The sequence below is a fragment of the Notolepis coatsorum genome, assembly GCF_963971535.1.
Source record: "Notolepis coatsorum genome assembly, chromosome: 17".
NCBI lineage: Eukaryota > Metazoa > Chordata > Actinopteri > Aulopiformes > Paralepididae > Notolepis > Notolepis coatsorum.
The window spans coordinates 46,402,726-46,418,562 of record NC_140181.1 but is presented as its reverse complement, the minus strand read 5'-3'; the positions used below and the strand labels follow the sequence as shown (position 1 = coordinate 46,418,562).

Here is a 15,837-nt window from a genome sequence, read left to right as displayed (position 1 = left end):
CACACGGCTGTTTCTGCTCCTCAGTGGAACGGGAAGTTGATAAGCACCCCAAACTTGCTCTCAACTTCACTTAAGGTCTGAAATCGCTCATGCAGTGATCCAATGGAGACATCCTCAACCTGGATGAAGAAGGAAACTTCCATTTGTTTCAGTGCATCACTGAAAGGCTCATCAGGAAACTCGTAGGAGAATTGCTGTTTTGTTTTTCTCAGCCTCTTCTGCTTCAGCACAGCCTCCACATTAATCTACTCAATCCGGTGCTTCTGTAGCTGATCTAGACGCTTCATATCTGATACCAGCCTGATATCTGATACTAGCCTTGTACCAGCCTGATATCTGATACTAGCCTCTACGCCTGTACGTCACACAGCCTGAAACACACTCCTACACAGAGCTGCCTCTACGCCTGTACGTCACAAGTGGTCCAGTGGTGGTCCCACGCAGTACCACGCCGACCCAGCAGTTTTCTGAGCAGAAGTACGCGCACAGATGTGCATGCGCGTGCACACAAAAATGCTTTCACAACTTTCACTCGACTCGTCGTGCCGTGTGCCAAGTACCCGGCACTTATCTATCACCTAGTCTTTGCATAACAATAGGATACCGATAGCATAACAAAGAAAGAGAAGTGCAAAACCAAAATACAAGCCCTGTACCAATTGGTGGGGGTTTGCTTGAGCTGTGGAGCTCTCATGTGACAAATGGTCCCGACTGGAAGGATGAGGCATTAAGTTGTGCTTCAGAAGGAAACTGTCCTTCATTGTTAAGCGCACGTGCACGTGGTGCCATTTAAACAGCGTACAGGCAGTTCTGATATAGGATATTACGACTGCACCCCTGTACGTCACACAGCCTGAAACACACTCCTACACAGAGCTGCCTGTACATCACACAGCCTGAAACACACTCCTACACAGAGCTCCCTCTACGCCTGTACGTCACACAGCCTGAAACACACTCCTTCACAGAGCTGCCTCTACGTCACACAGCCTGAAACACACTCCTACACAGAGCTGCCTCTACGCCTGTACATCACACAGCCTGAAACACACTCCTACACAGAGCTACCTGTACGTCACACAGCCTGAAACTAGTGATGGGTCGGTCATGAGCGACTCGTTCATAAGAGCCGATTCATTGCCGTGAGCGTGAGTCGAATCGCTCACGTCTGGCATGCTAACTGGGAGCATCACCTTGATACAAGCATTCCACCTTGCTTCTCCATCAAATGGCTTAATGAAGTCCTGAACTCAACGGATATCGTCGATCGGGGGCTCAAAGTCTGACACGTTTCTATGAGAAACTGAATGAATAGTAGTACTATACCTATTGACAGACATTGACACAGACAACTGAATGAATAGCATACTTATTTGGTTGTATAGGAGTCGAGTGGCGCTAATGAGTGTCTTTTGTTAAACAACAGTAGCCTATGAATAGGCTATGCTAACGTAACGTGATGCAAATATGCAATTGATCACCCTCGTCCTAGAACTGCTTTAAAGCGGTCTTTTATTTATAGGTGCATAACACTCTGGATTGATTGATTGATTGATTGAAAAGTTTATTAAGCGATTTGCAGTGTCAAATTTCCCTCGGGATAATAAAGGTATTTATATTTATCGCATTTATCTTGTTGAAATCCTCCAACAGGCTCTTTTTTGTAAGTTGACTGGTTTGCACACCAATAATACAGTGCAATAATAGAATAGTAGAATAGATAGTAAAATTATGCAATAGAATGGCCAGAGTAAAATAGTGCTACAGTACAATCAACAGCGGGGTGTATTAGAAGGCTATGGTGAAGAGGTACGTTTTTAGCTTATTTCTGAAAATATTAAGAGATCTAGCTTCCCTAATGTCCATAGGTAGTGTGTTCCATAACTTTGGTGCATAGTTAGCAAAGGCTGCATCCCTGATTTTCATCTAACATTGTAGATGATCGCAATGTTTATACTTTGTATATAAGGAGGAGGACCTTGAAATCAATTCTAAATGTTACCGATGATTACTGATGTAAACAGGGGGATCCTGATGTAAACAAGACGAAAGTCTTTCTTTGGTCTCCATCCCCTTTGTATGTATAATTGTATGTAATTGTATAACATCGGCCAAATTTTTTTTGTGCTCGCGCGCGCGCGCTTCATAGTTTGGCTAACGCAGCTTCCTCCGGAAGTGTCACTGAGCCGTGAGTCGATTCAGTGAATCGGTTCATTGCCGTGAGCGTGTATCGAATCGCTCACTCACTGAAATGATCCGTTTGGCACATCACTACCTGAAACACACTCCTACAGAGCTGCCTGTACGTCACACAGCCTGAAACACACTCCTACACAGAGCTGCCTGTACGTCACACAGCCCAGGGTTAGAAATTAACATTTTTTTTCAAGGGCTTTTTTTGCCCCCCTTAATTGATTTTCGGGGGCTTTTTTTTGTATTTCGGGGGCACAACATTTTTATAATGAAAATTAACATAAAGATTATAAAACATTGTTGACACTTTTTTTTACAGTCTTCGTCCCTATGTTTGATAACGTAATGTTAATGTCTCCATATATAGGGCTCTACGCTAACCTTTTTCCCAAGGAGCACATGTGCTCCTAAATAAAATGTTAATAAATAAAATCTAAATACAAATTTAGGAGCACACAGAAATTTAGGAGCACAGTGACAATTGTTCAAGTAACACACACACACACACACACACGATGTGTGACATCATGGCTTGGTTTCATGTTTTGAGGTACCTTCAATTATCTGTAAATAATACATACATACTCTTATCTAAATAGATTAAATATTATTGTCCCTGAGGGCAAGTTGTGTTGTTGTCTTGATATATCTACAAATAGCAGACGAATAACCGGTTGCCTCTGGATCAATGAATGTCTAATATTGAATAATATTATTAGATTTTTAACATCCCTAATTCCAACAGTCAAGAGGCTTGTTTCAAATTGATGAAAAACCCCACACACGCAATGTTTGTGAGTATAGGCTCTGGCCAGATCGATCAATGAAATACGTTGCGCGCTCAGCGCTGTGGAATGAAGGAAATGCGCATCGGGATCGGATTTGGATGTTACAAATTGGAGTTGTGTTACAAATGGAACGGTCTTTCCCCGCCGAACACAAGTTACTTAACGTTACACAGGTCGCGCTATGCAGATGCTTAGCTTGCTAACGTTAAGATAGCAGTGTAATGCTTGATGAGAGCAGAGCGCTCTGTCTGTGTTCGCAGCACCTCTCAAGTGCCTGGAAGCATCTCCCTGTAACACGCAGCGGGCCCCGCCTCCCTCCTCCTTGGAACAAACATTCCACCCAAAAACTGAATTTCAGTCCAGTTTCAATCTGAACTATTAACAGCGGAGCTGTTTTGTAATCTTCACAATCACTTGTCTGTCTCGCACACTGCAAGTAATTGATTTTTCCGGTTCGCACACACACATTATTAGGGGCAAATACGAAGAAATGCTCGCACTGTAGAGCATATATATAATTATATATATAATTAGTAAACTGTCGGGGGCTTTTTTTGCCCCCCTTAACTGATTATCGAGGGCATTTGGTAAATTTTCGAGGGCATTTTGCCCCAAGCCCCCGTTAATTTCGAACCCTGACACAGCCTGAAACACTCCTACACAGAGCCGCCTCTACACCTGTACATTCAAGTTTCTTTATTAGTTGTGCAGAAGGAGGTGTGCTGAACAAGATGGCTGCCTGAGCTGAGAGCTCTGCATTTCCTCGACTTTAATATCATTTCTTACCTTCACTCAGTGAATAATTTAACTATTCTTTTACTCCAACTTAGAGTAAAAAGTACAGACAACAAGATGTCATTAGATCGTGGTGGTCGTGGTGGCACTGGTCGAACGACACGCAAAGGCAAACAATTCGGCGAGGACCAAACACAAGAAACCGAAAAGGATGAACCTGAACTTACATTACAGGCAATTATGTCAGAATTAAAATACCAACATACTGTGGTAGTAGAACGACTGGATGGCATCGACACACGCTTGGGAGATATGACCACCGAAGTATCGGCAATCAAAGTCACGCTAAAGAAAACCAACAAAGCACTGGAGACACAGAAGCTACGCCTGGATGAAGTAGAAACCCGGGTCTCAACAGCTGAAGACACTCTGACAACCAACAAGAAGTCAGCAGACAGTGCAAATAAGAAGATACAAGCATTAGAAATAAAATTGGACATACTAGAAAACAAAGAAAGGATGAAGAGCTTGGTTCTACTGGGTCTCCCAGAAAAATCCGAACATGGACAAGAACTCATTAACTATATTGAACAGAAGTTACCACATTGGCTGAAGATCCCCGACAAACAAATCGACCTAGAACTAGCCATGCGCTCCGGCCGAACCCCACCTGAGCCAGGAAAACCACCAAGACCAACATTGATTCGTCTCCTACGGGTCAGAGATGCGAAAATGATACTACAAACAGCAAAGAGGACACCAATGCAAGAAGAGGGAATCAAACTCACCATTCGTCAGGATCTGCCAAGGGAGGTGCGGATTAAGCGCAGAGAGTTCGACGAGGTGATCAAAGTGCTCATTCAGAAGAGTATCTTCTGAGGGTTTGCATATGCAAATCGACTGCGAGTCCTTCAAGAGAACAACATCATCCTCTTCAACGATCCAACGGCGGTGAGAGAATTTCTCGAGACACTCGAACTGTCGTCGTAAGTTACACATTGACTCTGCATTCTGCCACCAAGAGTGGAGGTAAGACGTTGTTAAATCCCCTCCTCGTGGTATGTGTTGATTGTTTAGTTCTGATCGGTTTGAATTTGTTTTGTATACACTATCCTGCAGTCAAGTTTGCGATCATACTTCCTGCAACAACGAGTGACGTCACACGGACCATACCAAGTGAAAGGGGTGTACCCAACCCCTAGTAGACTATAATACTGTCGCTCGCAATGACTTTCTTTCAACTCTACACAATTTGACATGGATGAAATCGAAGAACTATTTTTCATGATGGACATGGGGGGAGGAGAGGTTAAAAAATAAATGAGGGCAGGAGCTCCGAGCACCACACCACACGCGTATCTCAGCGGGAGATGCTTCGGCGTGAGGGGGGAGGAGGGAAGGGGGAGGGGGGAGGAGGGAAGGGAGAGGGGGGAGGAGGGAAGGGAGAGGGGGGAGGAGGGAAGGGGGAGCGGGGAGGAGGGAAGGGGGAGTAATGTTGTCTGCATCAGTTCTTTTTTATTTTTGTGTACTTGGCTTGGTCGCCCTATTGCAGTTTTATTTGATTGTTTTCAGTGTTTCTCATTTGTGGTGTACCCAGCACATTTATTCATTATCTTGCCGGTATTATGACCCAACCTAGATCAGCACAGCGGTCGGGAGGTGTACTTAGGTTTTGCAGCTGGAATTGCAGAGGCCTAAATCAACCGATCAAATGTAGTAAGGTGATACATCATCTTCAACATCTTGGCGCTAACATTGCTTTCCTTCAAGAGACCCACTTAAAGGGAACGGATCATATCAAATTAAAGAGGAGATGGGTGGGTCAGGTTTATCATTCGTCATTTCAAGGGAAATCCAGAGGGGTAGCCATTCTAATCCATAAATCTGTCAACTTTGTTTACTCCGATATTATCTCAGATCCTGGCGGGAGATTTGTGATAGTTATAGGACGGCTGTATGATGTACCAGTAATTCTGGCTAATGTATACGGCCCCAATTGGGACAATGAGAACTTTTTTCAAACAGTTTGCCAGGATACCTGAGATATGTCAACACATTATCTGATTCAGGGTGGAGACCACAATGTCTGGATTAATCCTAGATTAGATCGCTCATCACCCAGGAATAGTGTACCTTCAAGATCTGCCAAAATCATTCATGCTTTTATGAATGAATTCAAGGTCTCTGACCCCTCGCGATTTTTAAATCCACAAGGAAGACAATATTCTTTCTTTTCACATGTTCATCAAACTTATTCTCGTATTGACTTTTTTCTGATTGATAATCGACTCATCCCATCACTACACTCCTGCTCTTATGAAGCGATCGTATTGTCGGATCATGCTCCAGTGCTTCTGGAGTTGTGCTTCCAGGAATATAACAACTCGCCACCTCCCTGGCGCCTAAATTGCCGTTTATTGTCAAATGAGAATTTTGTTAATTTCATACACAACCAAATCGATTTTTTTATATCAACCAATAAGACCCCTGAGATTTCAGCATCTTTACTGTGGGAGACATTGAAGGCATATCTGAGGGGTGAGATAATCTCATATAGCGTGCCTATGAAAGGAAGGTTAGAAAAAGACAGATGAGTGACTTGACTAAGCAGATTAGTCAATTAGATAGCATACATGCTACTCAACCATCCCCGGATGTCTATAAAGAACGTCTCTCCCTCCAAGCTAAATTTGATGTCCTCTCCTCTGCTTACGTGGAGGATCTAATGATTAAATCCAGACAGACTTACTATGAGCATGGAGACAAGTCTAATAAATTATTGGCCCATAAGTTATGACAGGCCTCTGCCTCACATCAGATCCCTCAAATCCAGACAACCAATGGTTTAACTACGGATCCCAAGCTAATTAATGAAGAATTTAAAAACTTTTATTCCTCCTTATATACATCTGAACAAACCTCTGACCCTTCTGCCTATGATAATTTTTTTAATTCATTGGATATACCACAGATAAACCCGGAGGCTGCCACGGGGCTGGAGGGACCAGTCACGATAGATGAGCTCAGAGAGGCCGCCTACTCTATGCAAACAGGGAAGTGTCCGGGGCTAGATGGTTACCCTATAGAGTTCTACAGGAAATTCTTTGATAAACTGGCACCCATTTTAATTGACATGTATGCAGATTCATTTAGGTCACTTAAGTTACCCCCATCCCTTACTCAAGCCTCGATTTCTCTGTTGCTAAAAAAAGATAAAGACCCCCTATCCTGTGGAAGTTATCGTCCTGTCAGTCAGTTGACGGTAGATTTAAAGCTTCTATCAAAGCTCTTAGCTATGCGCTTAGAACCTGTCCTTCCCACTATCATATCTCCAGACCAAACAGGTTTTATCCAGAACAGATATTCATTTTCCAACATTAGGCGTCTCTTTAATGTTATATATAACCCTTCCTCCACAACTAGCCCGGAGGCTGTCATCTCACTAGATGCGGCCAAAGCTTTTGACCGTGTGGAGTGGGGATATCTCCCACTGCCTCAGTAAGGACTAACAACACACGTTCAGCACAGTTCCATCTACACCGCTCCACGAGACAGGGTTGCAATTTGAGCCCACTCCTGTTCGATGTTGTCATTGAACCGTTGGCCATCGCACTTCGATCAGACCTTCGTATAAAAGGTATAATCAGAGGGGGTGTTGAACAGAGGACCTCCCTATATGCAGATGACCTGCTTCTATACGTGTCTGACATCTCCACATCTATTCCAGCTGCACTTGACATATTCACCCGATTTGGCCGTATTTCAGGGTATAAACTAAATTTAGACAAAAGTGAACTTCTTCCATTGAATGCAGAAGCTCGAAGTTATCCACTGCATAACTTCCCATTGAAAATGTCCCCCCATGGCTTCAAATATCTCGGTATCCAAATTAGGGATACATTTGGGGACCTATTCAAATTTAATTTTGGCTCTCTACTGACTCGATTTCAGGAAGATTTTGAATGTTGGTCATTATTACCTCTCTCTCTTGCTGCACGTATCAATTGCGTTAAGATGAACTCTCTCCCAAGGTTTTCTTATCTTGTCCAGTGCCTGCCTATCTTTCTTCCCCACTCATTCTTTCAAAAAATTGACAGCCTAGTGTCCAAATTTATTTGGAATAACAAAGTTCCCAGAATTAGTAAAGCTCTATTACAAAGGCGTAGATCTCTGGGTGAGATGGCTCTACCTAACTTCAGAGCCTACTATTGGGCAGCCAATCTCAGAATCATACAGCAATGGCTACAGTCAGACAAACCTCTGGTGTGCCCTATGTGGGTTGACATCGAAGCCTCATCTGTCAAACCTGCTTCACTAACCGGTCTTATACATGCCCCCATTAGTTCTCCATTGGCCCCCTACTTCAAAAATATAATCGTTAAAACTACATTCAGAATTTGGAATCAATTCAGACGCCACTTTGGGTTTAAAACTCTATCCCACTTGGCCCCGATAGCAGCTAACCCTTTATTTCACCCCTCATTGATGGATGGAGCATTCTCCTTATGGGCCTCACTCGGTATTAACACACTAGGTGACCTGTATATAGATAATGTTTTTGCCTCCTTTCAGCAATTATCAGAGAAATATTCAATCCATAGCCGACATTTCTTTCAGTATCTACAGATTCGTAGCTATGTCTGTAGCATTAACCCTATATTTCCCAACCTTCCAGAGGTAACACCCATCGACTCCTTTTTAACCCCGATGTCTTCCATCAAGGGCATGATATCGACTATGTACAATCTCATTCTCTCCTTATGTCCCACCACAATACACAATATTAAAAGTAAATGGGAGGAGGTTTTAGAGGAGGAGATCTCGGATGACATTTGGGTTGACATTCTACGTCTTGTTCATTCTTCTTCTATTTGTGCAAGACACGGGCTGATACAATGCAAAATTGTTCATCGAGTACACCTGACGAAAGTCAGATTAGCCAAAATGTATGAAGATATCGATCCTATATGTGATAGATGTCATTCGGCCCCAGCCACATACTCGCATGTTTTGGACATGCCCCTCCTTGCACAGGTATTGGACAAATATTTTTGAAACCATCTCGGGAAGTATTGAGACAAATCTTGAACCAAATGTATTGACAGCGCTTTTTGGATACTCCCCACCTATGTTATCACTTTCAAAGCACAAAGCACACGTTGTGGCATTTACCACTCTACTGGCCAGGCGGCTGATTCTGTTTAAATGGAAGTCCGCTGCTCCCCCCACTCACCTTCACTGGATTAGAGACATACTATACTTTATCAAACTTGAAAAGATAAGATGCACTCTGAGAGGTTCTTCATCTATGTTCAAGAAAACGTGGGGTTCATTCCTTGTACTTGTGGATGATGTACAGTTCCATACTATTCCAGAATAGCAATTTGTATGCTGCTTGTTGGTATTCATCTGTGTGAATGTTAATTCAACATGAGTTATTTGATATACCGGATATACATTGGAGAAGCATATTTGGGTACCTAAACATGTGCTATATATTTGATATACTATGTATATACGTTTGAGACGACTGTCGTGCGACCAAGTCAGTGTTTGTTTGTATTATTATTTACTTTTGAACTCAGTTTTATTTTTTCTTGTTTTTTTTGTTTTTGTTTAATGTTGTTATGTGTTCTATGTGGACAATGACAATACAATAATGTATATATGCAGACATATACTTATAATTTCTATGTCCTCAAAAAAAGTATAATAAACAAAAAAGTGAAAAAAAAATTAGTTGTGCAGAAGTACAGAATACTTTTATACAAAATGCTTCTGTTATGTACATTATAATTGTTAGACTAGAAGTCTTTATTTGTCATGCAGTTTTAACACACACACAAGATGGGCGACCCACAGGAACACACACACATGCACTGAGTCGCAGATGAAATGTCTCTCTGCACTTTTCCCATCCCGTTGTCCTTCCCCCCATGGGCAGCCGGGAGCAGATAGGGCGTCAACGTGAGCCGCGCCCCGGGGACCAATCCAAGTGCTCCTGTCCGTCTTCGTCAAGGACGCCACAGCGTTAGCGATCTGTTGTGCATGTTTTTCCATTGGGTTTATCGGGGGGAAACCCTTGCAAGCACGGGGAGAACATGCAAACTCCACACAGAAAGGCCTGGGAGATCCCCCACCTGAGTACCTGGCATCATGGAAACCTGGTCCCCAAGCGGGAATCGAACCCTGGACCTTCTTGCTGTGAGGCGACAGTGTTAACCACTACACCACCGTGCCTATTCTGGAAATGATAGATAGGTGGCCTATTTTAGTTGACGAAATATTTTTTAATTTCAGTGTCACAGTATGACCTCGATCTCCAAAATAAGATGTAAAATTTTTTTTTGTTGGTGCCCCCTCCAGCCATTGGCACCCTAGGCAACCACCTAGCTCGCCTATGCATAGAAACGGCCCAGACTGAGGTCACATTGTAAAATAAATCTAACCTGTGTCTGATTTAGGACCACGTATTAAAAATGGCCCAAATCAGAATTGAAAAGATCAGATTCCATGTGATTTGTGCTATTCACAATGTCAGCAAAAACACCACTTTTGCCTGCAGTCTGAACGTAGCCTAATAGGCCTGTAAACAAATTGAGTGCGAGAACATTGCAACACGAGCTAAAGATGATATAAAGCAGCAACGTATCTATGATATGTACTAGTCTGTACCTAGTCTATCCGCAGCGGTGCATTCCTCATATCAACTCTGATTGCATGCACGCTAATGACGTCACGTGCACGCACGCTCCCGGCGTGTGCGCGCGCTCCCGCGCATGCGCATAAATGTTCCCTCGCTTAAGCACAGACAGGAGCCTTATAATCATGATCTGGCACAGACTAAAGACGATGCCTAATTGCCTCTACGAATGGAATGTAACACATTTCATTCACAAGTTAGGTGTGAATGTATCCGAGAACGTATTTAACACACCTGACGACTGGCGCTATTGATATGCAAAGTAGCCCAGGTGGGTACTTATAGCAAGTGCAGCGCATTCATTCCTGTGTGCACACGCGTGCCGTGCACATCCGTGCATGTGCGTGCTTCTGCTCAAATCTTTGGCTACGCAGGCCGCCTGTAGCCTTTCTCCAACACGTTCGTGTTGCCGCGTCTCTGATTGGCCAGGTCATGTGACATGTACGCCCAATCGTGGGACCGCAAGTTTCTACACTGGTTAAGCTTAGGCACTCTTTCGAAGTTGGTTAAGGTTAGAGTTCGTCTTAGAGCATGGCGATAGAACGCCTGCCCTGATTCCAAACTGTAACCTTAACCAACTTCGAAAGAGTCGCCTAAGCTTAACCAGTGATAAACTAGGCGTTAGGTAGTTTGCAGGCTGTTCGACCTGGAAATAGGCGCAGAACTTGCCATCCCACGATTGGCGCACATGTCACATGACCTGGCCAATCAGAGCGCAAAACGGGAACCCGGACGCGTTGGAGAAAAGCTACATGCGCACGGGCCTCGTCCCATGAAGAACGCATCCCTGTATCCGTTTGAATGCGTGTTTCGCTACTTTCACTCTCGACGCGAAACCTCGTCGTTCACCACACGATTTGCACACAACTAAGTGCACACACAGCGCGTGAGGTACAGACAGTACAGATCCCAAATAGCACGAGACCAAGAGAGACTGCAAACGAACCATCCAATGTAGAAGACGAGTATACAGTTCAATTTCATTATATAATGCTATATTTGGCTACTATGTAGTAGTGTTAGAGTATATTGTAGCAGCCTGCAGGTTAGAGCCCGACGGTGTAACATTTATTTAACGATGACGTCGGCAATGTTGACAGCACGCGACGCCTTGACATTTGTAACATTTCATACCGGACCTCTGCGCCGGACACTGAATACATTGTCAATTAAGGCCCGCATTAATGCGATACGTCTACTGTACATGCAAGCGGTTTGTGTAGTGACCAATGCACGACTCGACCATACAATGCCGCACTGTACTCGGTATCCTGCAGCCAACAACGATCACAAAAAACACCAAATAGTTGCCCTGCGACAAGGAACTTACCACACAGTGCCGTACGCCCCTGTCCCGATTTGTTTTAATCGCGTGTACTTCTCCGGCACCTCCCATACGGTGCTGTTGATTTCCTCTTTGGAAAAATGTGCCCGAGCTTCCATGATTTTGAGATTCTAAAGTAACGCCTGGGTAGAAAGACGAGCAGCGTATATATACCAGGCTACTTCTTCTCCCCCACCTCCTACGCCTTTCAGAATCACTTGTTGGAAAGGTCACACAATACTGTATTGTCGGCACTTGTCTGTAGTAGCCTACTATAGAGTCACTTGACTAGTGTAAGAGCTAGTGTGCATCGTTCCCCTTGGCAAAAACACACCGGTATTCACGAAAAGATTCATCCCCTGCGATATAGACGACTAAAGATGTTGTAACCGCCGCTTCCCGAATCCCCTGAAAGTATTCACTGGAACCAGATAGCTTGCTTGCTAAAACATGTCAATATGACTGTGTATGATAATTTATCCACACCCACGCTATAGGAGGTGGTACTTGTCGTGCATAATTATACAGCCTGGCCAATGAGCTATAGTTTATGAATCAGAACCACACAGCAGGACATGCACAGGGGGGAAACAGACACTGAAGATAATATGCAAAGATGACTAATAAAACATATACAATCAGTTACAGATCAAGTTATGCAACAAGTTACAACGGCTCAAATCACAACACCACGGTATCATTGCAACCACAAGGTTGCCCTTTGAGAAATGCCTGTACGGTACCCATTCATTTTTTAAATGATAATCACAGGTGTGACCTGTCACCTGACCATACACCTCTGGGTTAAAACAATTTGCATATTGTTCTTTTGTTGGTTGGGGTACATCTGTCAACATTTGTGAACACAAACAACTCTCCCAGAAACCAGAAAATCAAGACTAGACTAACAGAGGGCTTAGCGCAAAAGTGACATTTTCAGAATTTTACAGGAGAGCAAAGCCAAACGCCAAACTCAATGGAAGTTCCCACTTAGGCCTTTTTTTGCCTTTATTTGAACAAGTTAAATTATAGTCAACTTATTCTTTTACCATTTGAAAGAGCTCATCAAGAGCTCAATTTCGCCTGAGGTGTCACTTACGCCCCTTTTGCGCCAAGCCCTGTCATCAAATTCTAACCTACAGCCCGGAGCTGTGACCGAATGAATGAGAGGCGGACATTGTGGATTCATAGAAGCTTGTTTGAGCTTCTTTGAATGGAAACGGGCTGCATATTTTTAGCGGTGGTGCCAACAGTCATACCCGTTGAAATCACCCTGAGCAGAGCTGTAAACCTGCATCTGACTCACATGGCTAGCAGCCAGAGGCGTTTACATTTCTCATAGCTATAAAGATATTACACGCCAACATTGTGTGAAATGCGACAAGAAGATAGATAGGACTTCAAAGGACTTCAAAATTGCGAGAGTAACACCCCGGGCCCTGCACAAAAAGGGCAGCAAACTAGACCCAGGCAACTACCGCCCTGTTTCTATCCTTACATCCATCTTGAAAGTCATGGAAAAAATAGTATACGAACAGATCGAAAAGTACCTTGCGGAAAAAAATCTAATCTACGAATTCCAATCTGGCTTCAGAACATCCCACTCCACTGACACATGCCTTCTCTATTTGAACGACCACATCAAACAAGAGGTGGACGCGGGCAAATACTGCAGCATGGTCATGCTGGACCTACAAAAGGCCTTCGACACTGTCAATCACACCATTCTGATTGACAAGCTAAAAGCAATAGGTTTTGATAGTTTATCAGTGAGCTGGATACAATCCTACCTGGAGGGGAGAGAACAGATGGTGGAGGTAAACGGTACCCTATCCCCCCCCCTCACAGTGAGCTGTGGTGTTCCACAAGGAAGCATACTAGGACCGCTACTATTCCTAATTTATGCAAATGACATGTCGTCAGCTTGTGACTGCAACTTGTTCCTGTTTGCGGACGACTCAGCCCTGCTGGTCTCTGACAAGAACAAGTTACAGGTTGAAAAAGCCCTCAGCTCGGAACTAGGCAAAATCTGCATATGGCTCGCCGACAACAAACTATCATTACACATGGGCAAAACAGAGTCCATACTCTTCGGTTCAAATAACAAACTCAGCAAGACCGACGGCTTCTCGGTTACAGTGGGTGACAATATTGTCACAAGGAAAGATGAAATTACCTACCTAGGTTCCATCCTAGAGGCTAATCTTTCCTGTGACAAAATGGCATCCAATGTAATAAAAAAAGTCAACCAACAAACTCGATTCTTGTACCGGATCTCCTCTCTGGTAAACAAGAATACCCTGAAGACTCTGGCAGGAGCACTCATTCAAGGGTACTACGACTATGCTTGCACCTCATGGTACCAAAGCACCTCAAAGGCACTAAAAAACAAATTACAAACATCTCAAAACAAGCTAGTCAGACTACTGCTTGACCTGACTCCTAGAACCCACCTCACCCCAGCCCACTTTGACAACCTAGGATGGCTTAGAGTAGACGACAGAGTACAGCAACTTGCAATGGGCCTGGTCTACAAGATACACTATGCGACCAAGGTACCCATGTACATGTCAAAATACTTCCCAAAGGTCAGTGAATACCACGATCACAACACCAGAGGGAGCTCCACAAATCATGTTAAACCCAGATTCGGCTCAAACAAGGGACTAAACACGTTTCGCAATTATGCCACATCAATGTGGAACGCCCTACCCAAAGCTGTAAAGGAATGTGAATCACTACCCACTTTCAAAAACACTCTCAAAGAACACCTACGGGAGACTGCAATTCGAAACTGGCCCCTACAAATGTCTTAACCCAGTTGTACAGTAAATTACCAAGTATGGCTTTGTCAGTATTCCAATGTACAGTGTACAGTGTCCCCCCACCCCACCCCCCCCCACCCCCCTCCAATGTACAGCCCCCACCCACCAACCCCACCCCACCCACCCAACCTCCTCCAATGTACAGTTTCTACGTCAAATGTATATACACTCTTTTTCTGGACACTTTTTGTATCACAAACAGTACTGTATTTGCAAATCTGATATGTCATAAATGTATAGATGTAGCAGTACTGTCTATCTGTATGTCATGTATGTCATGTTATGATGAATTGAAAATGGGGGACCCTGATGTAAACAAGACGAAAGTCTTTCTCTGGTCTGCATCCCCTTAACAATTGTATGTATTGAGCTGTACTGTACTGTACCCATTCTGCAATCTGTTAATAAACTTTTCAATCAATCAATCAATCAATAGCCAAGTTTCAAGTTCAAGTTTCTTTATTAGTTGTCATACAGAAGTACAGAATACTTTTATACAAAATGCTTCTTTCTGTTTTGCCCCAGAGACTGTGCTAGGCAAAAATAGATAATAAAATAAGTATAGCAAGTATAAAACAGAAGTCAAGTACGTAGACTTGACTTCTACCAATTTCCTCTCTGTGCTTTCAGTAGAAAGCTATCCGGCTGCAAGCTAGCCTAGCTTAGCACAAATGAACAGAAGCAGATACGGATCAACTAGCCCAGTTATTGGCCAAAAACACCTCTCCTTAGGTTTTAAGCTAGTATCTGCTTCCATTCATTAAATGAGCTAAACTAGGTTAGTTTGCGATAGATTTCTTCTGAACACAACACACAGGAAATTGGTATTGTGGGATATTCCATCACCCAAATTAACTCATATATCTGACTATATTCAATATCCAAATTGTCATGGTTATCAATAATATCCAATAATGAAAGGTAGAACATCTTTCAGAAGGTTTATTCAAAAAGTGGATCAAACAATTTACAGACAGGAAAAGATATGTTGCAATGAATTGAGGAATTGATCATTGAAACGGGCAGACCTATAGGTTCTGCCAAGAGCAGGAAGTAACAAGTGACTTTTATCTTGTCCATAGGGCAATGGAAATGCTTCTTCAGAAATAGGATCAGAGAAACAAGACTGACAAAAGAGTAAGACCAAATAAAGAAATAAGTATTGCAGCTAGTTAGGATTGGATTTCTACTGAGCTTAACATTCTTAGAACACAGACTCTCGTCTCCTAACAAGAATGTATGGATTTGGGCGGCTAGGTGGTGTAGTGG

General features: G+C 43.3%; 1 protein-coding gene across 1 annotated transcript in view; it reads right to left on the bottom strand.

Annotated features, from left to right (window-relative positions):
- mapk13 (mitogen-activated protein kinase 13) overlaps positions 1–12,151 on the bottom strand; it is a 73,972-nt gene extending 61,821 nt beyond the window's left edge. Inside the window, exon 1 of the mRNA XM_084334083.1 lies at positions 11,750–12,151. Within this exon, the coding sequence (XP_084190209.1) occupies positions 11,750–11,862 (113 nt within the window). The 5' untranslated portion in view covers positions 11,863–12,151. The remainder of the gene's footprint in view (positions 1–11,749) is intronic.
- Between the last annotated feature and the right edge of the window lie 3,686 nt (positions 12,152–15,837).